Source organism: Lingula anatina, chromosome 6, assembly GCF_051362555.1.
Source record: "Lingula anatina isolate TDL-2025a chromosome 6, LinAna3.0, whole genome shotgun sequence".
Lineage (NCBI taxonomy): Eukaryota > Metazoa > Brachiopoda > Lingulata > Lingulida > Lingulidae > Lingula > Lingula anatina.
Window position 1 is genome coordinate 13,163,401 of NC_141772.1, and position 25,917 is coordinate 13,189,317.

The following is a 25,917-nucleotide window of genomic DNA, read 5'->3' on the forward strand; positions in this document are numbered from 1 at the left end:
AATTCATAAGAATTGTTATTGAGAATTATATTTAATAGCCTATGTACCATAAGTGATTGGTTAATTTTTTATGCAGCTTTACTTATGTATACATATCAAACAATTTTCAGTGTGACTGATGCACCTTCTTAACTGACAGATTGATAAGTAGAGATGTTACAAGTAGAAAGAAATTTATTTGTTTGGTGTGATAACATGTATCATGTTTAAAGTAAAATGAGCAGTTGCTAAAGCAAAAAAAGTATATAAAAATTTAATAATAAAAAATCTTGGTTTTGTGTTATTTATTTACCTCAGATGGAAAAGGGCAAAATTCTGACAATTTTATTTTACCTGTAAAGACCATTTTTGTAACAATTTACCAACCACTGGAAGACAATTCTTTGTGCTCCATTTTAATATTCCATGCAGTTATTATGGTACTATTTAAAAAAGTATGGATTAATCATAGCAGATTTTTGCACCAATCCTACAATCAAATTTATTTCACCCATTCACATGTTGATATTGTCATCACATTTAATTACAGAATGTGTACTTAATGAAGGCATGGACACGATTGGCGTGCCAAGAATCGATGTGACACTTCTATGATTCAATACCATAAATACAGAGATAAAATGTCTAACTTTTCATCAATTGTTTTATGCGAGTTGCATGCATATCTTGTAAACACAGGTGTTGTAGCAATAATCTACAAAAATCGTTGGAATTACATCAAGTTAACACTTTCATAAAATGAAAAATTCAGTCTAAGACAAGGAACTGAATGAGAACATTTATTACAATTTCAGACAAACATAGTTGGTATTATTTCATATACCACAGACTTCACAAGCACCAATGAAACATTTTACATAATGTCATTCCAATCAAAGCCTATAAATAATTATAATATCAAGTTTTAGCATCTTAATTTCTACATCAGGGTTTTTGATCTTTGCAGTACGTTACTTAATTGTGTTGAAATAGAAAAGGCCTAATTTTACAAATCAACACAATTATACACCGGAATGCTCAGAAGACATATGCAAATAACATCCACAAAATGAACAAATTTTTAAAAAGTTTAAAGAATAACAGAGAGAAATACTCATGTGCTAATGCTAACTAACTTTCTAATGCTATTAAAGATTAGAGTATTACACGAAAGACTGATGAACTGTCATGCAAGAAATTGTATGATTATTTCTTTCACCCAAGAAAAAATAATAAATTGCAACTAGAAACCATCACTTATGATATTATTAAAATTCTTCGATTGATTTAATTTGTTTTCACACCCTTTATCATATGATATTATTGATAACAAAGATCCCTTAGCATTTGAGTTACCCCCCCCTTCTGTTCCCAGCTCACCCCCAATAAAAACCCTTGTGCACCTTTTAGCAAATCCTAGGTGCCACAGTGCAGATATCACTTCTTCACTTAATTGCCTCTGCTGTAAACAAATGAATATCTAAAATAAAACTTGTACTGTGGAGAAAATTTGGCTTTGAAATATGCAGCTCTGGCACTGTACATATCTTATGGAGTAACATGAAATTATTTTCAGGTTTCTGATTGTAAATGATCACTGTATAATTGGTTAGCGGGTATAGACTAGTATATATGCAACTGGTAGTTGTGTACAGACTTGTGTATATGCAGTTCTATAACCTCATTTGCCTGTTGTATAGTCTGATAAACAGACCATGCATCTACATTCTGCACTTGCCACCGAGGCACATCTTGTTTCCATATTACAAAACCATTTTTAAGTCCCAGTGTATAACAATACTGACTGATATTTTGGTAAATTAACAAATTGATTTAAGCATATCAACAAATATCTCCTGACCTCTAATTGGCCATAGGTCCATAAATAAAAAGGGGGATGAGTAAAATCTCTAGCATTCTTCACTACAATGCTATAACAAAAATCAGATTTTTGGATCAAATATTGCTCAAAAAATTGTTATCCCAATACAGTGCCACACTCATACAAGACATCTGGTTCTGTTGATGGAAGACCTATTTCTGACTAAAAATTAAGCTGCAACATGATTTTGTTCACAAGGTGAAAAAAAAAAATTATATAAATTGAAACTTCAGTTACAAAGGCTGAAAATAACCTACTCACCTTAAAAATGAAAATGCTTTAAACATGTGACTTTACAAAATTAAAAAGAGAGAAATTGTGCTTAAGTAATATATTTAATGATCATCAAGGCATATTTTTTGCAGCAAGGAGCTGTTGCTTTCAGTCAACAGTAAAAAATGACTGTCTGTTTGCATTAGTTGATAGGAAAATTACATTTTGATTGCTACTTGTTTGAGAAGTAATGAACCAGATGATGAACAATGTTAAATTTAAAACCTACATTGAACATTAGATTTACATGTAAATGACACATTACACTGAGAAAAAATTGCAAGCACAAATCATGTTTTTCCAATACGAAATAAGGTTTTTTGTTCTGGTTTGTTTTTCTCAAAGTCTTGAAAAACTGGAGAATAATGACTAGAAGTCCAACAATTTTAGTATTTATCAAAGATCTTAGATGCTAGCATGAGCAATGATTTTTGGCAAATATCATTACACATGCATATAAAGTCTGTATATTTTCTCAATCAAAACCATAACATCTGCGCAACAAAAACAAATAATACTAACAGCTACAAATAGGTTTGTCCTCCATTTATAAAAAAAAACACATACCCATAATTAAACATTATTTTTAAACAATCAGAAGCATACAGTCATACATCTCTCTCTTTAAAATGGAGTACATCTACACAGCTGCTCGGGCCATTGAGGGACAGTCCACCTATGATGTAGATGCTGCCCCCTAGTGTCACGCTGGTACATGAACAGTGAGTGGACGGCACATGAGACAACCGCGTCCAGTTGTTGGTGGCGGGATCGTACACTTCGGCCGCCTCCAAAGGCTTCCCTTCATTGCCTTAAATCATATTTAAAAAAAATACATTTAAATAAGTTAAACATCAAAAAGTTTTCAGGGCACCCTGCAATTTTAACCAGTGACAGCAATCTATATGGGTTAAACTGAAATTAGTTCAGATAAAATAATCTTAATTTGATCAGTTAATAATATCAAGCTTTTTCAACAACAGATTTTTGAAATGGTAAAAAAATGATTTATTGGGAACGTCAAATAACAATCTATTATTTCAGGTAAAAAACAAAACAAAATATCTTGAATCTGAAACAATACAGAGATTCCATTTTAACATACATTATAATACTTACCTAATCCCCCCGCCACTATCACTTTTCCATTCAACACGGCAGTTGTGAAGTCCCCTCGTCTGGAGGGCATAGGAGTGCCCACTGTCCACTCACCTGGAAATTTTAACACAAAAATTTGCTTTTTTTTCCCTGGAAATTTGTTTAAAAATGCAAAATTTTACCTCCTAAGGCAGTGTGTATATTTGTGATGGGGCTGTGTGATATGTAACAACAATGACATTTATCAGATCCTAAAATCTACGAAAAATTTCTCATGGAGAAATGTGCAAAAAATAAAAAATAAAAAATAAATTAAAATAAATAAATAATAATAATAAAAATAAAATATTAAATATAAATTCTAACATTGAATTAATTCATTCAGTGAATATTCACTCAACATACTTTATGAGCAAAATAGGCAAATTCTGACATATAAGCCTATATCACTGCAAAAAGCATGCCATGTCATGTTTACAAACAAAGTCAAGTATGCAACCTCTCTCACCTTTTTCTATATCAAAGATTTCACAACAATTTGCAAAGCCATTCTTAGGGTTTTGATTGAGGCCGCCGAGACTGAAGATTTGTGTTTCTGACATAATGTAGCCTGGAAAAACCCTCTTACTGGGAATGTTGGGAAGTTTCTGCCACTTGTTTTCATCAAAGTCGAACACTTCAAATGTGTTCACTGGAACTTTACCTTGTCTGCCACCTATAGGGAAGAAATGGAATTAAGGACCTCAGGTTTTGTACTCTAGGAACACACTGTGGAGATAAATCACCAGATTCTTGGGCTAATTACCAACATAGATATACCTAAATAACATGGCCAACGTTACCAAGGTGCAGATTTTTAAAAGATAAATCAATATTGCACACATGAAGCAGCAGAGAAATTATTTTTCAGTATTTTACTACTACCACAGTCATAATTTTAAAAAAACTGCCTTTCCTAATTTTTCCTATTTCTTTTTAAAAAAAAGGAAATTTCTAGTAAGTTTCAGCTCTAGTAATCTCATTTATAACTAGAGGATCAGAGAGGCGATACCGCCTCCGAATATTGTACCACCAGCTGGAGCAAGCACATTCGTATAGACCCCCACATACACAAAATAAGGGACACAGCCACCAGTTTTGTGCTTGACAAGCTGTAAAAATGCAATCAACAAGAATTTTTAAACTATTGCAAAAAATATATATGGTACAATCAAATTTAAGTTCTTCGTAAGGTAGGTCAAGGGTCAATTTCAAGGTCACAGTAAATTGCCAGTATATGACTTCCTATTCAAGTTCAAGAGTAACTATGGACCTATCTCTGTCAAGTTTGAAGTTAAAAGAGAAAGAAATTAGCAGAGTTCAGTTCATGATAAAAAGTAGGTCAAAGGTCAATTTCAAGGTCACATTTAGATTGCCAGTATATGACTTTCTATTCAAGTTCAATAGTAACTATGGACCTATCTCTGCCAGTTTTGAAGATAAAAGGGAAGCAAAATTTGCAAAGTTCAGTTTATGGTGAAAAGTAGGACAAAGGTCAATTTTAATGTCACATTTATAATGCCAGTATATGACTTCCTATTCAAGTTCAATAGTAACTACGGACCTATCTTAGCCAGTTTTGGAGATAAAAGGAAAGCAAAATTTGCAAAATTCAGTTTATGGTGTAAAGTAGGTCAAAGGTCAATTTTAAGGTCACATTTAGATTGCCAGTATATGACTTCCTTTTCAAGTTCAATAGTAACTATGGACCTATCTCTGCCAGTTTTGGAGATAAAAGGAAAGCAAAATTTGCAAAGTTCAGTTCATGGTGAAAAGTAGGTCAAAGGTCAATTTCAAGGTCACATTTAGATTGCCAGTATATGACTTTCTATTCAAGTTCAATAGTAACTATGGACCTATCTCAGCCAGTTTTGGAGATAAAAGGGAAGCAAAATTTGCAAAATTCAGTTCATGGTGAAAAGTAGGTCAAAGGTCAATTTCAAGGTCACATTTAGATTGCCAGTATATGACTTCCTATTCAAGTTCAATAGTAACTATGGACCTATCTCTGCCAGTTTTGGAGATAAAAGAGAAGAAAAATTTGCAAAGTTCAGTTTATGGTGAAAAGTAGGTCAAAGGTCAATTTTGAGGTCACATTTAGATTGCCAGTATATGACTTCCTATTCAAGTTCAATAGTAACTACGGACCTATCTCAGCCAGTTTTGGAGATAAAAGGAAAGCAAAATTTGCAAAATTCAGTTCATGTTGTAAAGTAGGTCAAAGGTCAATTTTAAGGTCACATTTAGATTGCCAGTATATGACTTCCTTTTCAAGTTCAATAGTAACTATGGACCTATCTCTGCCAGTTTTGGAGATAAAAGGGAAGCAAATTTTGCAAAGTTCAGTTTATGGTGAAAAGTAGGTCAAAGGTCAATTTTAAGGTCACATTTAGATTGCCAGTATATGACTTCCTATTCAAGTTCAATAGTAACTATGGACCTATCTCTGCCAGTTTTGGAGATAAAAGGGAAGCAAAATTTGCAAAATTCAGTTCATGGTGAAAAGTAGGTCAAAGGTCAATTTCAAGGTCACATTTAGATTGCCAGTATATGACTTCCTATTCAAGTTCAATAGTAACTATGGACCTATCTCTGCCAGTTTTGGAGATAAAAGGAAAGCAAAATTTGCAAAGTTCAGTTCATGGTGAAAAGTAGGTCAAAGGTCACTTTCAAGGTCATAGTAAGATTGCCAGTATATGACTTCCTATTCAACTTCAATAGTAACTATGGACCTATCTCTGCCAGTTTTGGAGATAAAAGGGAAGAAAAATTTGCAAAATTCAGTTCATGGTGAAAAGTAGGTCAAAGGTCACTTTCAAGGTCATAGTAAGATTGCCAGTATATGACTTCCTATTCAACTTCAATAGTAACTATGGACCTATCTCTGCCAGTTTTGGAGATATAAGGGACTAAATGTTATAATTTTGGAGTTACTATAATGTGCCTTAAATTTCGTACAGAAAAAATTAATTAAAATAAAGAAAATGTCATTTTGGTCAAAATTCTTGAAATAGGAGGTGCTCTGAAGTTTCAGAAGTTCAAATTTGATGAAATAATGTCATTTTTGAACACAAGTTGTCTGCTTTGCCAAGCCTTATGCTTTATTTTTCCAGAGTTCAAAATTTATTATCCATTACCGTACTGCACATTTTGCTTTTACCACCAATATGTACTTTTTGATACAGCGTAACTCGAAAACCGTATGGAATACAAAAAAACCGAGACCACATCCAGTGTTGGGCTTTACATGCTCTACAAAATGCAAAAAAGAATGGGTCTCTAGCATTAACGGTTCCCGAATTAGAGACAGTTTTCAGTTTCGGTATCTTATGGCCGCTACTCCCGTGAAAATGCACCGATTGACCCCAAATTCATGGAGATGAAAGATGACCTGAAGGGTAACACCTTCCAATAATATTATTGGTTAAGTCTGTGTGGTGTCTGAATAACAGGGAAAAAAAAATTTTTTTCGTAAAAAATTTCATTTTTTTGAAAATTTTGGCCCATTTGACCTTGAAGTAAAGGTCAAAGGTCAAATCCAAGGGTATATTTGAAATCTACACATATGACTTTTGGAAAGCCGTCTATAGAAATTTTTCCCATAACTCCTTCCGTAGGGTAGATAATTAGCATTTAATTTTGCCATTTTTAGACAAGGGTGCATTGCAATGAGTGCCACACCCAGACCCCAATACCGACAAAGCCCAAATTTTATGTGGAACGAGTTGAGATCATAGGTGACCTAAATCCATGAGATGGGTACGGGGGCCCTTACCGTCTAGGAGGAGAAGCGGTAACGGTAGCCGTCCGGCGGAGCCGGCGGAGCCAACGGAGCCGGCGGAGCCGGCGGAACGATCCGGACGGGACCGAAACCATGTGTACCGCCAGCGCTAACGCTGGTGGTACAATAATAATCTGATTTCGTTACAGACATGAAAAAATAGGGACTTCATTTTTTCTATATTTGATTCAGTTAAACACTGTGCAAGAACTAACCAATCACATAAAACTTGTTATCCCTGAGGAAGCCTGATGATGCATATCGCGGCGTTGGCATAGGTGGCAAGCTCTGCCACCTGTTGGCTTCTATGTCAAAACTTAAGAAGTATTCCTTTGGGTTTGTGTCTGCTGCCATGCCTCCAGCTATAAGAACCTTGCCATCTGAAAAAAATAACATACATATGTTTTTTAATGTAAAATCAGAATGAGGGTTAAAAAGGAACCAATTCAACTCAAAATATAATCATAAAAACTGGAATACATGGACAGGAAGTGATATTACTTGTGCCAAGTTAGCAAATTATTTCACTTTCAAGTTTGTATATAGGTGAAAAAGTATGGTTCACAACAAAAGCAACATCTAATATTGGTTGAAATGCTTCATAGACCATAATCATTTGGGACTAGTCATCTTTTTCTTTGTAATCATATATTTGAATATAACTGAGGAGAACTTATACATGCGTTTACACAATCTCATTATAAGACCCCATTTCCAGAGATTAGATCGATCTACTTTAGTTCGACCTAACTCCTTGGGGGTTCACGCTAAATAGCTGTCAGCCGGGCGGACACGAAAGTTAATTACCCTCTTACAGCTTGTAGTAGGCGGGACAGACTTTTAAGCCAGATTATCTGACAGTAATCTAGTGAGACTAGATCGATCTAAAAGCTCTGGGAATACAGCCTAAGTTTCATCTAATAAATATAACCCCAATATCAACAACACTAAAATGTTTGAAATTACAAATTAAACAACTGAAAATAAAAATAAACAAATAAAAAATCACCACATAATATTTGATTACCTCTCACTACAGCTGATAATCCTAGCAACTTTTCAGGCAGAGATTCCAATTTTTTCCAAGCACTTTCCTCTATGTCATACAACTCTACTTCATCAAGAGGGGCCTGGGCTTGACTAACCCCTCCTAACACTATAATCTTCTTTCCTATGTGTACAGTGGCTGCCCCTGCCCTGCTGGTAGGCATGGGGGCCAAAACTTTCCAGGTTTTCTCTGTGGGGGAGTACATTTCAAAACTGTTCAGTGGAGACCCAGTCTCGTCACAGCCACCAATAACATAAATATTGCCCTCGACAACGGTGGATGTTGCGAAGACCCGTTTTGTTGGCATGTCTGTAATTTTCTCCCACTGGTATTGTGCGGCAATGCTATCTGAGGTAGCTTTGTTGGCTTTCTTTCTGGCTTTTTTATCTGCCATGTTAAACTATACGTAAGTCCGCAGACAACCTGTTTAAAAAAAGAAAAGAAAATCAATGATTATGCAGACACCATTTGTTCAGAATCATCTACTGTTGGCTCCTTCCTACATGTACCAGTACATTATATTTATTGCACTGTATATAATACTAGTACAGGCATGCAAGAGTCTAAAATTTCAATTCCTCAGACAGTCTGGAAGACTTAATAATTTCCTTTTTATATAATATTCAGACATGGAGAGCCATTTATATATATATATATTACATTACATTTATCGTTTTGAGTTAATATTCCAATAAAATGCACTAATTTTGTATGCCAGTACAAGTTATATGTAACTCAGAAATCATGATTTCATGATTGCAGACTGCTACTGTTAGTACCATGGATATTAGAATGTGTATATAAATACCGGGGTAGGTATTTACACACACACACACACACACACACACACACACACACACACACACACACACACACACACACACATATATATCATCTGATCTATCAAACAGTTCTGTTTAATTTTTTATACTACATCAGTGATCAAGTTCTCATACAAGTACAGGTATCATGGTCCCAGTATGGCAGAGACCACACTATCTATCTGCAGTGTATTATGTTTCTAATTACTACATGTATTAATGTTTAGTATGACATGTACTACATGTATATGATCCTATAGGACATGTATTGCTACAGTCTACAGAATCATAAACGTGATTAAGTAGTTTTGCAAACCATTTCTGGACAACGTAAAGACAGCCACCGTTTTTTGTTCATGGTTTCATCCACACTGGATGAAACCTATATGCTAGCCGGAAATCTTCGTGTTTTCACGGGTGTACTGGGTCTGAATTCATATTAGCATTGCCATGGCGCTTGAAGCCGGGAAGTACAAATTAGTGACAAACCGAGGCAATGAAGCATAATTATTGTCACACAAGCCTTCATGAAGTAATATTAAATACTTACAAGATATAAAAGGCTGCAAGGTGACACTGTTCCCTTTACAGCACACAGAAAACGCAAACAGAAACTGCCACTTCCACAGGCTCAGCCTACCGGCCAATTTTCCAGCAAACGAGAATCACACGTGATCTAAATAAAAATTAGGTCAAATGTGGACATAGCGTGACCTGGTCGGTGAAGAAACCCGGTAAAAAGGTTCACGGATTTTGAGAGAAAAGGGTAAATTTTTAATCGATGCTTTGGTCGATGATATACATTAAGAATAGTTGTTAACGTCTGACGATTGCATTTTGATGAAAATTTTCAGTGATCTGTATCCAAGATTGATTTCTCAGCCGTAATTTGTTGTAAACAACACGGAGGAGTGTCCATTTACGCGTGTTGTGATTGGTTCGATTCGGCGTGTCTGTTATTGCTGATGTTTTGTGGCACGATATAGGCTGCGTGGTTCATAGTCAAAAAGATTGGGAGTGTACATCATATAATCATTCGATTAGTACTTTTTTTATACATATAAAGGTTTGTGATTGCATCATCGTTTTGGTGCGTGTACAGCACATTAATTTACATGCAGTACTCGTACACACGGCTCTTCGTAAACTACTGCTATTACTATTAGTAATATTTTCCATTCATTTTCTAATCAAAAATATTTTATCAACAGGATCTATATTACCGCTACGTGGCAGCATGTAAGTATTTTGTCAATACATATATGCCTGGTAGGATTTAACAACATTGAAACGCCCACATTGAAACAAGACTATATAGTAGCTAGGACGTTCTGGAAATATTATTGTTAAATGATAAATTACGTACCATTGCAAATCTGACTTTAAAATCACTTATAAAATCACTATTTAATTCAAACATTGATCCCGTAATATATGCCAAGGTTAACATGTTTGCTTAAATATTACATCTAATGTTTACACTGAACCATCAAATATTTTAAAGCTATATCAAAAATAAAATCGCTATAAATTATAAATTGTGGTTTTCACTTCCATCAGATATTGTACATACAAGTATATACTATGTATGACAGTTTACATGTTTTCTTTTTCTACCAGCTATACTTAAAGGTCATGTGGAAGGCTTTTGGAGGAAAGAATCTCAAAACTTTATGTCTAAAAAAACAATGGCTGAAAATCTCTTCTGTCAGGTCAGCTAGTTCTTGTTTAGCCATAAGACGAGAGGATGTTAATCTCTGGGAACGGAGGGCCCCTTTGGCCCCCTCTCACGTAAGGCAGCTCACTAAAGAGGGTGTTAAGGTGTTATTGCAACCATCCAACAGGAGAGCTTACCCCACTAAGGTAAAGTTGTACCTCTCTGCCACTATTTTTTATGATTAAAGTGATGTTTTAATTAATTGCAAGGTTTGAGTTACTCCATGGATTCTCAATAGTGATGATGATGGTCACAATGATGTACTGTGATGATTCTGAAAGCTAGCTAATAATAATAATAATAATAATAATTGATGACATTTGTAATAGTAATAATTAATAGTAATAATTATTGATAACTTACTGTAATAATAATTGTTATTATTCTTATTTCACTTTTGTTTTACATCAATAAATTTAACAGATTCTTACATTAAAATATGAAACCGGGGGTTTAAAAATATTGCATTCAGTCTTCAAATCTTAATTGATCAAATACCTATATCTATAGGAATATGAAAATGCAGGGGCAATTAGTCAAGAAGATATCTCAGAAGCTGACCTAATTCTGGGAGTCAAGCAGGTGCCCATTGACAAACTGATACCCAACAAGACCTACGTCTTTTTCTCCCATACGATTAAGGCCCAAGAGGACAACATGCCTTTGCTGGATGCTCTCTTAGAAAAAGTGTGTATATATGGTATTATATACTATTCATTGCAACATTTAAGCATACAACCTTAAGTCACAGAGTCACTGTATATAGATTCTGTTTACCAAAATTTATTAAGGTTTGAAATGATTTAATTTTAACTTATAATTAGATTGAATTGGAACCAAGTCTGTTTTATAACACAAATTGTCGACAACTTGCAATGAACTTTTGTCAAAACTGTGTTGAAATCAAGTGATTTGGTTTCATGGAATGTCATTCAAACAAATTGTGTGTCATTGGCTGTCATGATTGAAACTTGAATTGTTATTGTTTTGTAGCAATTGTGATGATTTGTTTTCCATTCTTTAAGAACATCCGTCTCATTGATTATGAAAAAATGCTGAACAAAGATGGACTTCGTTTGGTTGCATTTGGCAAGTATGCAGGTGTAGCTGGGATGTTGAACATTCTCCATGGATTGGGATTCCGTCTGCTCGCCCTTGGGCACCATACACCTTTTATGGTAACTTCAGGAGAAAGGGGTTAAATTATGAATTGGCTTTATATTGGGCTAGAATGTAGAATTTCTGCATAAATCATATGATTATGCAAAAATGTCCTTGTTAGTTGGACTTTTTGTATAGGGCTAGAGAGTAGAATTTCTGCATCAGATTTTGTCCAAAATTTTGTGAAATTATTGCACTAATATATACATTTTTATTTAGCCATATTTATTTAGCTGTTTGTTTGGAAATTAATTATTCTAATATTGGAGCCAAGGATCATTCTTCTATACATGAATATAATGGAATACAGTTTTAAAAAGTTTTTGGGGATTTGAACATAGTTAATCTTTTCAGTAAAGTAAATAAAACCTGTTACAAATTCAATTTTCCTTTTTCTTTTTTTCAGCACATTAGCCCACCCCACCACTACCGTAACAGTGGCAGTGCAAGACAAGCCATCAGAGATGCTGGCTATGAGATAGCGCTAGGTCTGATGCCCAAGTCCATTGGACCTTTGACGTTTGTGTTCACTGGGTCTGGCAATGTCTCACAGGTACTGTCAGATAGGAAGGAATCCGGGTGAATCAGAATTTAGGCATAATCTTCATGAATAGCAACTTCTTTGTCTTGAGACATTTTCTAAGACATATATCTTAATGACATTCTTAATACAGCTTTATAGTGGGTTTTCAGTTAGCTTAAGGAGTGCTATTAGTTATCATCTAGCTAAATGATGAGAAAGGCCATACATAAAGACTACCAAAGAGTCACTCTAAACAAGAAAAGTTACTGTATTGCAGATACAAAAGAAAGCCCACAAAATTTATGTAACTTTTATGGAGAGTTTTCAAATTAAATTTTTTTTCAAAAATGTACTTGGAAAGACCAATTCAAGGTACATAGATCTGTCATTGTGCATGTTTTGTTTTACTCACCAGGGCGCGCAGGAAGTCTTCAGAGAGCTGCCCCATGAATATGTCTCCCCTGAGGCTCTGCCAAAGGTAGCTAAACATGGAGGTCAGTATCAACAACTTTGCTCATTCACAAACATTCTGCTTATTTTCAATATTTGAATAAAACTTTTTTCATGTTTTTTGTTCTTCATTTTTGACATTTGATACAAGATTTTTTCATGTTTTTCTGTTGTTCATTTTTGCCATTTTGATCCAAACTATTTTCATACGTGATTTTCTATTGTTTATAATATGATAGATAACTAATCATGCAGTTACTTGTCTTCTGTGCATGTGCAGGTGCTTAATAAACAAGCTAAAAGGGGGCAATTATTTTTTACAGAAAAATTGATCAGCATGTTTGTGTTTCTTTTTCAGCTACAAATAAGGTGTATGGTTGTGAGGTCAATATGTGGGACCATCTGGTCAGGAAAGAAGGCGGGAAATTTGACATGGAGGAATTCCTCAAACATCCTGAAAGATATGGATCCAATTTTGCAAAAAAGGTAGACATATTTTTTTAAACTTATTTATATGCTAGGGTATCATAATCTACTGGCCCAAGGCAGAAAAAAAGGACATTAATTGAACAACAAAGGAATCTGATAAATTTTTACTGCCAAACGTCAGTTTTTCTGTCCTTTGATGTGGGCCTAATTTCTTAAATATGGCACACGGGTTAGATGCATTAACATAAACTTTGAAATATTGTGGATTACTATTGAATGTAATTTAATTCAATGCAGCTTTTTTTGGTTCATTAATAATTACAGTGATGTAGTGAAATGTTTTTGTTATATTTTTATATAAATTTTGATATTGTTTAGGAATGAAAATGTTTTTGCTATCTTTTAGATTGCTCCCTATGCCTCAATTATCGTCAATGGAATCTACTGGGACAACACTCAGCCGCGTTTGATCACTATTCCCGACGCCAAGACATTACTCAAGCCCACCTCGCTGCCATGGTTACCAAATGTCGTCGGTTGCCCACAACTGCCACACCACCTATTGGCAATTTGTGATATTTCCGCGGACAGGGACGGCTCTATTGAATTTGTGAGTGAGTGCACGACAATTGACAGGCCCTTTGTGTTGTATGATGCAGATCAGAATACTGAGAGAGAAAGGTGAGCATTCAAACCTGTATATAGAAATGAAGCAAATGTCCATGAGGTGAAGATATTTTATATAAATATTTTTCTTTTTCTGACATACAGTGTTGTAATGATTGACTGTTGGCTGACTAAGTAATTAATGTGAAATAATTTTGAAATTAGATTATTTATACATAATATATTAAATAAAGAATGTTATTTGTGTGATAAAATGACATCAGATATATCCATGAAAAAAACCTTTCATATAACTGTGCAATAAATTCCTTCTCCATTTCTCATTGGTTCTGTATCATGTGGCAAATTTTTTTCTTTGTTTTATCATTGTAAACCGTATCTTGTTCAAAAGAATGCATGCCTATACTGCCCTGTATGGAAACCACTGTCATTTCAAATTATTTAAAAAACATTATTATTATTTTTTATTTAAGTTTCCATGGTCCTGGTGTTTTGGTTTGTTCTATTGATAACATGCCTGCACAGATTCCTAATGAGTCTACAGATTTCTTTGGGTCACTTTTGTTTCCCTACATTCATGACATGGTAAGATGGAAAGAATTTTTTTATTAAAGAAACATTGAGAAACAGATATATAACCAAAGATCAAATTCAAATGGTTTGTGTGCATTATTTGAGTAATTGCAGTACAGCATTTTACAAGTCAACCTACTTTCTGCTATTACTGCTGGCTGGGTATGTGAAAATGTGTAAAGCTTTTAATTTTGATATGTTTTCTGATATTTTCAGCTCAGTTCCAATGCAACGACTCCTTTTGAGGAATACAAGGTGACCCCTGTAGTTAGAGATGTAAGTATATGTAGAATGTGTAATTTCATTTTCAAACATATTAACATGGTTATTGATAAGAAATTGTAAAATTTGATGATAGTTTATTAAAGTCAAATAATTTGTAAATTTAAATTTTAAAATTGTGTTTTTTGCCCTTGTAGGCTGTGATCACTTCCAATGGAAAGCTTACCCCAAAGTTTGAATATATTGCTAAACTGAGGGAAGTATCAAGGTGAGCAAAATGCCCAGTTAGCACGAGATTTTTGAGACCAGTTCAAATATGTATGTCTTGGCATATAAAAGAAAGACAGGACATTATTTATATCTAACACTAGAGTTAATAAATCATAAATTTGACAGTCCAGTCTTTGCTTCTTATTTATAATAATTATTTTGAATTATTTAAATGTTGTACACAAAGAACAAAATGGAATGCTTTGAAAAAAAAATTTTTTTGGCTCATCTAGGACAGTTGATTAAATTTTTAGTTTTTATAATGTCTGATCTTTGTTTTAGATGTGCTTAAATTTAGTTTTAATTCTGTCCAATCCTCATTTTAGATCTGCTCACAAAGTTTCCTCCGCAAAAAAGATGGGGGATAAAAAGGTGCTTTGCCTTGGCGCTGGCTACGTCTCTGCCCCTGTGGTGGATTACTTAACCAAGGACCCCAAAGTGGAAGTCACTGTTGGTAAGTGTTTAATTTTAGATCACTGAAAACATACAAAGTAACATTGAAAACGTGTACATAATATGGTCATTTGATAACTAATGGGACAGTAAACTTGATGGTAGTTAGCCAAAGAAGTTTTGTGCACAAATTCAAAAGAGCAATGTTTTTGTTAATGTATAAAAGTACTGGTAGGATGTGTAATGTTACTTGTAAAAATGATTGATTTTGGGTCGTGCTAGCAATGTCTAAATGTCTAAAAATAAAATTGTATTCTGCTTGATGCTGCATATTCTTTGCTTCATTTCAGTCTCTCACCTGCGCAGTGAGGTCGATGCCCTGGCAAGCAAGTTCAAGAATTCTCACCCAGTACTGTGTGATGTCATGAACCACAAAGAAGAGCTTGAGAAACTAGTGTCCAGCCATGACTTGGTGATTAGGTACACAGGACATATACTAAGACATTGAGGCACTAGTCTTATTTTTATTTAATTCAATTAAGTTACATGTAGAGCAAGTGTATATTATATCTCGGAAATATCTATTCAGATGTCATCTTTTCAGAAATATGAAACAGTACCATTTGGTATTTCCTAAGATTATATGTTCTTTATAACTTTTTGGTGGCATTTTTGGTGATATTTTTGGTGACAGGTTTAGTGGCAATCATTTGACATGTCAACTCGCTTCAAATGCATCTTTAAAAAGGTTCCCCAGTGTTTAATATTGCAAGTCATTCAAGAGATTTCTTATTATAATATTTGCCCTTATGTAAGTAGTAAACATTATACTGTAACATAGTTTCAACTCTGACAAGATTTCTTGATTTAGCAAGCAAGCAATGAAGTGATTATGATGCACATTCAGTGTCCATTAATTATCCACATGTAAAGAAAATTCCAAATTCCAATGTTATTTTAGCTTGCTACCCTACATCTACCATCCAGAAGTTGCAAAAGTTTGCATCATGAACAAGAAGAACATGGTGACAGCGAGCTACATGAGTAAAGAGATGACAGATCTGGAGCAAAGGTAAAGTGAGGAGAATGTTATGGCAGGATGAATGGGAACATTCTCTGAATGAGTGTGCATGTATTTGAGAAAGAAAGAGAGAGATCTTATTTATACTTTTTTTGTTAATAAGAAAGACAGACTGCATGCCAACAACATTAATGGAATTTGATATGTATTGTTATAATGGCACTCCATCCCACCCAGCTAAGAGTGATTTTCCTTTCATTTTTTCTTCCCCTTCGACACCTTTCACCATTTTTGACACTTTTTGCCCTCTGACTACATACCTGAGTGAATTCAGTTAAGTGACCAGATTCACTATTTTGCATTTTTCCAGTGCTGTGGATGCAGGTATCACAGTGGTCAATGAGGTTGGAGTGGACCCAGGCATTGACCACATGCTGGCCATGGAATGCTTTGATAACGTTACAGAAAAGGGAGGAAAGGTAATTATGATATTATTATGGTATAATTTGGATAGATATCTCTCTACATTTTGTTTTACTGGAAAGGAAAGTGGAAGAGGATGGAGTTCTTTTTTATTATTATTAGCTAGATCATCTCAAAGACCAGCTTCTATGTTTATTGTTCATCTGTTTTTATAAAAACACAATTTGAGATAAGTTATTATGTACGTAGCAGGTATTGCCAACTTAATTTGTATTATAAAATTTATGCTTCAGAAAGTTATCCACAATAAGAGTATTTATGGTCTAAATTTTCTTAATATGTTATAGGTACATTTTTCATTGAATTCCATCTTATAATTAAAAAGGTCACATCATTTGTCTCCTGGTGTGGAGGCCTTCCTGCCCCAGAACTATCTGCCAATCCCCTGAGGTACAGGTTCAGCTGGAGTCCCCGTGGGGTCCTCCTGAATACCATCAGTGAGGCCAAATACCTGCTGAATGGAAAGGTAGGCACAGAAAAACCTGTTTTTAAATATTTTCCACTTTTTAAAATTATTTCAATTTAAAAAAAGAAAAAAAGTTATGATTGAAACCTTTATCTTCTTTATTGATACAGATGGAGTTTGATGATTCTGTCATTATAGATCATGTCCATACTGTCTTGACCAATTATTCAACATATAGAACTATTTACTGACGTACAATTGGAAGTTAAAGAACTTCATCATAAAAAAGTTAAGTTATTTTGTTGTTAAGTTTTTCTTACAAATAAAGGCAATTTTAGGTCTTTGACTAATTGAATTTTTTTCTCGCCCCTAGACAGTAGAAATCCAGCCAGGGGGAGAATTATTGCAGGCTGCCATGCCTCTCTCTTTCCTGCCTGGCTTTAGTTTGGAAGGTTTCCCTAATAGGGATTCCATTGCTTACAAGGGTATCTATGGACTGGATTCTCTGAGGACAATACTGCGTGGAACTGTGCGATACACGGTAAGGGATGTCCGCAAACCAGTTATTGTGTCATTGTTTTGGGAAAGTCATCACAAAAACTGAAAATTATGTTAACACATTACTGTTATAATCGCATAGTTTAATATAATTATAACTTCTGCTGCAATTCAGCTATTTTCTTCTAGCTTTATAGAGTTATTCATTGGATATAAACCTCATATGTATCCATAAGTATATGTGATGGTTCAAGTTTTGTGATTTAAATATATGTTCTCGGTTGGATTATTTCTGTGTCCTCTGTATTGTAAAGGGTTTCAGTAATGCTGCTGCAGGATTGGTCCAAATTGGATTGATTGACACCACTCCTCACCCAAGTCTCCACCCCCTAGGACCAGAAATCACTTGGGTAAGTTTGTGTACTCTCTACTAGAAACCAGCTTGTTTTTTTCCTTTTTCACTGTAACAGATACCAAAAAATGCAGAGAAATAGCCACAGAAATATCTGTGAATTCATAGTGAAAAATTCTCTCTGATCCTGGTACCCAGATAGCATGCATACGTTGGGCCAACGTTGGCCCAACGTTGCCTTGGTTGACCATGCAATGTTGGCCCAACGTTGGGTTTCCATCTAAGTGCTCACTTTGGCCAACGGTTGGCTGAACGTTTTTTTAATGCCAACGCATTGCCAACGTATTCCCAACCAAACTGCGTTGGCCCTACATTGGGCCAACTAATAACCAACATTGGTCCAACAATTACCCAACCTGTAACCAACAGTGTATTTACATTGGTCCTACTAATAACCAACATCAGTCCAACGATTACCCAACCAAACTGTGTTGGCCCTACATTGGGCCAACTAATAACCAACATTGGTCCAACAATTACCCAACCTGTAACCAACAGTGCAATTACGTTGGTTCTACTAATAACCAACATCAGTCCAACAATTACCCAACCTCAAACCAACAATGTATCCGCGTTGGCCCAATGGTAGGGCAACTGGTCACCAAGTTATCTGCAATTTGCACAACAAATTATGATCCAACCTAAAACCAGGGGCACAGTGATTTACAGTAACCCAACATTGAGCTAAAGGCACAATCTTTTTTTTTTTGGAATCACATACGTAGTAGGGCACTGTAATTACACATCTGATGCACAGGCAGATCAATGTCCTGATGAAATATCTTGAGCATCTGAAATCTGCAAACTGCAAGATATGGCTGAAAAATTGGCAAGGTTTCTAAGGGATGAATCCTTCAGAGGACTTGATCTGCCTGTGATCATTTACACTACACCTGGAAAATTGTCAATTAATAATTGTAGTTGAAACAAAAAGATTAGTGATATATTTTGAATTGTTTAATTAATTCATAACATAACATAAAACAAATACATTACACCAACTAAATAATGATATGTGAATTGAAATATAATACAAAAAGACAACAAAGAAAATTTTTATAAGATATTATAATATTAAATTTAAACATTAATAAGTGTGTCTTATATCAATTGTTACATGATTCACATCAAAAAAATTTTAACAGTCCTATGACTTTTCACCTTATTTCTGGAGTCAAGGCATTTTTCTACTAGTAAAGTCTTTTTTGCCCCATTTCAATTTTTAAAAATATTTTCATTAAATTAAATTCAAACCTGAAACCCTTGTTAATGTCAGGTAAGATGCTTTTCATAGGAACTTTCATAAGTTATATGTCAAGTCTATAAAATTACAGTCTCTTCCGTCAGGCAAAATCTCAGACATTGTCTCTTTAAAAATCAAATCAGTGGTCATATGAGTTCAATCTTTGTGTTTTTTTCTCTCTTTCCTGTCCTGCACCTGCATGATCTTTGGCAAAGCACGAGTAGTTAGGTGTATCTTCAACATCTTTTTCTGAACAGTCACAGAAGAGTGTGCTGCACCTACAAATTTAAATATTAAAAACACTTGAAATATAATGCTAGAATTGGTATGGTACATAACATGACTGTACCTCTTCCCCCATATTTCATATACAAACTAGTACTAGTAGGTGTGTATTATATGATAATCTCCCCACCTTTTCTAAGTTAGGCAAAAGCCAATATCTTAACTTTAAAAGTGTGTGTCTTGTGTGCAGTAATTTATAGTGATTTATTTAAATTAGTTCTTACGTGTACACTTGACTATGAATTAGTTTTTTAGACAACTGTAATGTACCACTAAATTCCACATCATTTAATCATTCCAACAACTCTATCACAGAATTTACTGGCCAGGATTCATACAGACACATAAGAACAATTGGCTTCCAAGGACTTTTAAGGCTCTAATTCAAATCATTTTCAATGATTTAAACTAATGAGGGCAAGTTATACATTAATACAATTATATTAAAGTGTACATACCAAAGGAAAAAGGACTCATTTCATTTAAACTTTGTCTTTGTAACACATTGATGATGAAAAGTTGAAAATAAAAGTACAAGTAATGATGTATTAAAAGGTATTACCCCATCTGTGAATTATTGTCTGTTTTCATCTCAATAAACTACAAAGTTTTAAATAATATTTTTACAAAGACAAAATGCTGAAATGCAAACCTTTTTCAAGCCAAATAGCATTTTCAAGTACTTTTCAAAGTTACATTTAAACTAGAGCCATTTAAACTAGTTACATTTAAACTAGTCCAAAGTGCTGGACTAAATTTGAACACTTTTCAAAGCTGTATGGATCCTGGTGCATCAGTAAATAATGGGAAAATACACAATTAAAAAGTCACTTACCAGTACATGCTCACTTCTTATCCTGTCTCTTTATCTCTTCATTTTCTAATTTCCAAAAAGATGTCTTCTTTTTATATCCAGAAATCAATGCTTTCAGCCGTAATTCTTGCCTCTTCCTTAGAACATTTCTGACCTTCTGGCTTAGACTTTTGAATTGGCTCAACGGTCAGCGCGCTTAAGACTGTGCTATGTATAGTTATTTGACCTGTTTGAGCAGGCAGTAGGCAGACTGTTTATATCAAACTGACAGTTAAGATAAACACCTGGCTTGTAATGAATCTGGTCCAGTGAAAGTTACCAGTGTACTTTAATCAAAAGTCAATTGATGCTAACTATAAAGTTTAAAATTTATATATTGTGCAATTGTACATTATAATAAGATTTCAATCATTTGTCTGATTTCAATAACAATAATAATAATAGCAATAATAATAAATATTTTTCACAGCATTATTTAAAAATATAAATCTGTTCACTCAGTAATTTTTTTATAGGTGAAGTCTATGTACTATACACTATATCCATTCAGAAAAAAAGACAAAATGAAAAAAATATATATATATGAGAGTATATAGCTTGGAAGACAAATAAAAGTAGAACACTGTTTTTTAGCCCAAGGAATTTGACAAACTCTTAATAAAAAAAAAAATTAATCCTAAAAACTATATGTTACTGATCAATAGATAAGCACATGTGATTCTCAGTTGTGAACAGAAACATTTTTATTATAACAGAAACATCATTCATTTCTATTGAGTTGTTAATTAGATACGTTGGCCCAACGTTAGGCCAACGTATGCAACAAATATGCACACGTTGGCCCAACGTTGGGCCAACGTGAGCATATTGCAGTTATGTTGTGCATATTATGATGTGGTTGGGCCAACGTTGGGCCAACGTATTACTACCAACGCCAACCATGTGCCAACAAACCAACGATTCCCCTACGTTGGCCCAACGTATGCTTGCTATCTGGGTAGAGGGTAGTGTATGGGTCAAATTTGTTGTGTCTCTCTTTTATCCAACACCAGATTCTTATTGTGTCAGGTTTGTTAAAAAAACTCGACAGTGACTTTGTTTTCAATAATTGGCTCAGTTTTACCCAGATGGATTAATTTGTTAATACTATAAAAAATAAGGAAGCCTGTTTTAACTTTTAGCTAATAGTCATGCATTAAATGTTTTTATAACTAAAACGATGGAATATTTTCAGGTGCATATTGCTGATAATTTATGAAATGCAATTGCAAATGTAGTATTAGTGCTTCGATCTAGCAGTTTGATACAATGTTTCTACCAATATGTTTCTATAGAGACAATTCATACATGCAGTGTTTGCCTGTTAGGAAAATAAGTTGCTGGACCGAAAGTCCAGCCATCTTGAAAAGTAGCTGGACTGAATGTCTGCCGGGTGGGAAAACTTCTCAGCCCGTTCTGAAAGTTGTCAGCCCCGGGCAAACGGTCCAGCCTTAATTTCTAACACTGCATACATGTGAGCTGTGTGGTAAACCACATGACATACATATATATACTGGACAGTTTGATACATTGTTTCTACCAATATGTTTCCATAGAGACAGTTCATGTGTGAGCTGTGTGGTAAACCACATGACATCCTACTGGACAGTTTGCACAGTTTGATCCTACAGAAGACAGGAGGAAGTGAGGCAAGACTTCAGGCCATACAAGAGTGAGTGTTTTAGAGTATCAGCATCTTTCAAGTGAGGGGAAAAATTGACTGTCTTTGTCATTATATGTTTTCTCTATGTACAGATATTTACCACATCTCATAGTTTTATTGAATGCCATCTTTTTAAACATTAATCTTTAGTAACATAAGCACCCTGTCCCCAATTAGAAATGTTAAACTTTTTATAGATGATCCAACTTTTAACACAACTTTTAACACATTCATTTTCTACATAGCAGGTTCTTTACTCTTTCCATGAAGTTTGGTATTTAGAAGATTAATTGTTGTCAATTTTAGGCTGGGTCTCTTAGAAGATGAAGTTATCGATAAGAAGAACACTCCATTGGACACACTTTCCCACTACCTGGCTCAAAGGTTGAAATTTGGTAGGGATCCAAGTAAAATTCATCATATTATTATGTTATTAATTAGGTGTATTAAATAAAGTAACAGCATACAAGTATCAGTAGAATCATTGCTATAAAATGTCTATAGCTGGAGAGGCTAAAACCCTTAATGCATGTTGTGTTTCTCCACGAATCTAGGAGTACTATGATTGATTTAAGGCTGAAAAATGTTGATGGCACTGTTTAAGTCTGATGCGAGAAATGTGCCAAATGAAACAAGATATTGTTATGATTTTTAATGTCCTTGTCTTTAAAAGTGATAATTAACAAGTGTCAATCAATTTGACAACTAGGACAATACAGAATAATACTAACTACATTTCAGAACGAGGAGAAAGAGATGTCATCATAATGCGACATGATGTTGGAATAGAATGGCCAGATCTTACCAAGGAAGTCAAGCAAATAGACCTGGTTGTGTATGGAGATCCGGAGGGTTACACAGCAATGGCCAAGACAGTCGGCCTACCAACTGGAATTGCTGCTAGGATGATACTAGATGGTATAATCACAGTAGCAAACATAATTCTCAACAGATTGAAAGATTATTCATTCAAGTGCCTAAAGCTTCCAAATGTGTCTGGTGCAAGCAAGGATCGAGTGCATTCACACAGTTCAACTTAGTTCTGTGTGTGAACATACTCAACATTGCTTAAAATGTACAATGATTTTGCACCAGTTAAATACAATCTGTGAACACAAACAAATAAATTTTACTTTGAAAACTCGGTATGCACTCATTTTCTTCAAGTTATATATGTTACACTCAGAATAAAATTTTACACATGATCTTGTATATGAAAGATGATGCTATTATTTACTACTTATTCTGTTTCAGGTGAAATCCAACAGAAGGGAATGCTCCGTCCCCTAAATGTGAGCATGTACAGACCAATGCTCAAGAGACTGCAACAGGAAGGTATTGTTGCCAGGGAAACCAGTAAAGTTGTCGACGGAGGAAGTATGAATGATCTGCTGGCTTCTAGCTTCTCTTAGATATGACATCATTTAAGATTCTTCTCCTTGGAGATGAATAAGACAGTTTTTTGGGTTTGGAAATGTAGCAAGACATTGAACTTTGAAAGGAGAATATAGAAGACCATTTTGTAGAGTTAGGTTCTACCAGCAATTTGTTTATTTTGTCTTTAATCATTAATTCATGATAACTATAAATGGAGAAGATGTTGAGATGTATTTCTAGCCCTCAAGTATATTTAGCTTTTGCAAGTTTCGCACCTTTATATCTCTACCAGTTGAGCAAAGTTTACACATGGATATTAATATAACAAGAGAACAAGATCTGAGTAAACCTGTTGGTAGTTACATTTAAGAGTTAGCTTTATATTAAAAAAAATATCATTATTTTATGGTGGTGGCAGCTACATTTATGAGAGAAATCATTTGAAAAAGAAATCATAAAGAATTTGAATGAAATTGTTGGCAGGTACATTTGTAATATCTCATTTAGGAACAAAAAATAATGGACAGCTATTAAGTTTGCTTATTTTAGTATTTTGTCCAGCAACCCCAGAATGCAAGAAACACAAAATGTTACTAAATACAAAGTATAAAAAATTGTATCTCTATAAACAAAGATTTATGAGGCCAACGTAAATTTTACTTAATTTATTAAACAATGGGTTTTTATTTGGTTTAAAAATGTATATTCTTATTATTAGAACACAACTTTTTATTTTACCATTTCTGAGACAACTTCCCAAAGTTTTTACATGTGTTAGCAAATGTGTTGGAGATCCACATTAAAATTCATCTCTTGCCTTTTTTCTATGATTTATATACATTAGCTTCTAGTCTCTCGAAAACACAGCTGCTTATTTTAAATGAACACAATTAGAAAATAAGAATTTAAAAAATAGGCTTGTTTTAAGAGAACAAAGGATAAGTTAAGTTTATTGTAGAATAACATGTCTGTAAGGATATGTTCTAAAAGCCAAATAAGATTACCATTTTTAGAAAAGTACCATGACAGACTGTAAAAATAATGTTGTAAGCATATAAGGTAATAAACATATTACAGAAAATGTTAGTATTATGGATATTGAACAGAGTGCTTTTAGAAAATGCTAGTCAGAGTTGGTTTTATTATTGTGTAAGGTTTTTCTTAAAAATATTGCAAAATACTTTTTTTAACAGATTAGAACCTTAATAAAAGTTTTGAGTTATTTGCAATGGTAAAATTATTGTACTTAAACTGCCCTTTTTTGCACTTTTAATTTGCCTGTGGTCTTTATAAATGTTGAGCAGATAAGTAACAACTTCTAATAAATAATATTTTATATCGATAACTGATAACTTGATAAGTATTCCAGAAATGTTACAAAAATAGCAAGCCTGTCATATTTTTAGAAAGATTTATTGATTTTTTTTCTTTTTTAGAATTTGAAGAATATTCATATGTGAATATCTGTATAATATATATATTTCTGAACAATTAGCAATTTAGTTGTGACTAAACAAATTGTGTATGATCTGTTGTTTTTCTTGTGATATTTCTCTGTTTACAGATAATCAAGTTTTCAATCCAAGACAATTGTAGACAACATTGTACATATTTGCAAAGATCTGAAAATGGCTCCTTTTTACAATCATTTACCATGCACCATTAGACAATAGGATATTCTTGTCCGATATTGCTTTAAATGTGACATAAATGTATTAATTACTTTGCTTTAACGAAGTACCTTGTTAATATTGTTATTATACTGCCCATATAATACAATGCATACCGGTCACCATTTTTAGATACAATAAGTATAACATATCCAAGTATTGCACAACTGAGATAATTGCTGTTACAATTAACCTACTTGTTGCTTGATATTTTATTCTCGTCACCTATTATAATCTGATGTGATACTGCAAGGCAAGGATGTACTTAAAGCAATAAAGGAAGACTGTTTGAAATGAGTCAGAATTTTATATTCTAGCAACAAAATTGTAAACCAGCTACCCAAATTTTATATTTTCTACAGTGAAAGCAGCAAAAATGCTATAAAGGTTATAAATTTTGATGACTCCAAAATAATGTTTCTGAAAGACTGATAATTAATCCCCCCCCCCATTGAAAAGACCTAGTCATTGTTGTAACTTGTAATTGGTACACACAAATTTGTGTAAATTAATCTATTTAAACTCAAAATTTATACAAGGCAGCAAAGCTGTCAAATGTACAGACAAAAAGCAGACAATAACAATGCACAAAATAGGCTACTGTCAATTCTAATGCAAAAGTACGTTATGCTTAACTGCAAATTCAACATCAAATTTTAATTATGCTCAACAGGTAATACCAATGTAAGTAAAATGTGTAACAAGCGTAAGGCTTCAGGC

General features: G+C 34.0%; 2 protein-coding genes across 3 annotated transcripts; one reads left to right on the plus strand and one right to left on the minus strand.

The window, feature by feature from the left end:
• Positions 1–765: 765 nt before the first annotated feature.
• Positions 766–9,608, minus strand: LOC106175204 (uncharacterized). Its single transcript, XM_013557088.3, has 6 exons — positions 9,472–9,608; positions 8,080–8,523; positions 7,268–7,432; positions 3,741–3,947; positions 3,254–3,346; positions 766–2,945 (listed from the first exon to the last, which is right to left on the minus strand). The coding sequence occupies exons 2-6, from the start codon at positions 8,492–8,494 to the stop codon at positions 2,743–2,745; spliced, it is 1,083 nt and encodes a 360-aa protein (XP_013412542.2). The 5' UTR covers positions 8,495–8,523; positions 9,472–9,608; the 3' UTR covers positions 766–2,742.
• On the plus strand, positions 9,516–25,494 carry LOC106175203 (alpha-aminoadipic semialdehyde synthase, mitochondrial). Of its 2 annotated transcripts, none has more exons than XM_087014663.1 (23): positions 9,516–9,687; positions 10,133–10,160; positions 10,634–10,784; positions 11,149–11,325; positions 11,664–11,816; positions 12,206–12,352; positions 12,738–12,816; positions 13,131–13,258; positions 13,608–13,882; positions 14,302–14,413; positions 14,618–14,677; positions 14,821–14,891; positions 15,220–15,347; positions 15,637–15,766; positions 16,248–16,358; positions 16,678–16,786; positions 17,116–17,256; positions 17,570–17,737; positions 18,009–18,104; positions 22,044–22,159; positions 22,457–22,545; positions 22,892–23,068; positions 23,405–25,494. In XM_087014663.1, coding segments are annotated over exons 2-23 (2,778 nt in total). In that variant the 5' UTR covers positions 9,516–9,687; positions 10,133–10,158; the 3' UTR covers positions 23,563–25,494. The 2 variants fall into 2 exon arrangements, with proteins under 2 accessions (XP_086870789.1, XP_086870788.1); XM_087014662.1 differs by having other exon boundaries at positions 9,579–9,687; positions 10,542–10,784.
• Positions 25,495–25,917: the final 423 nt, after the last annotated feature.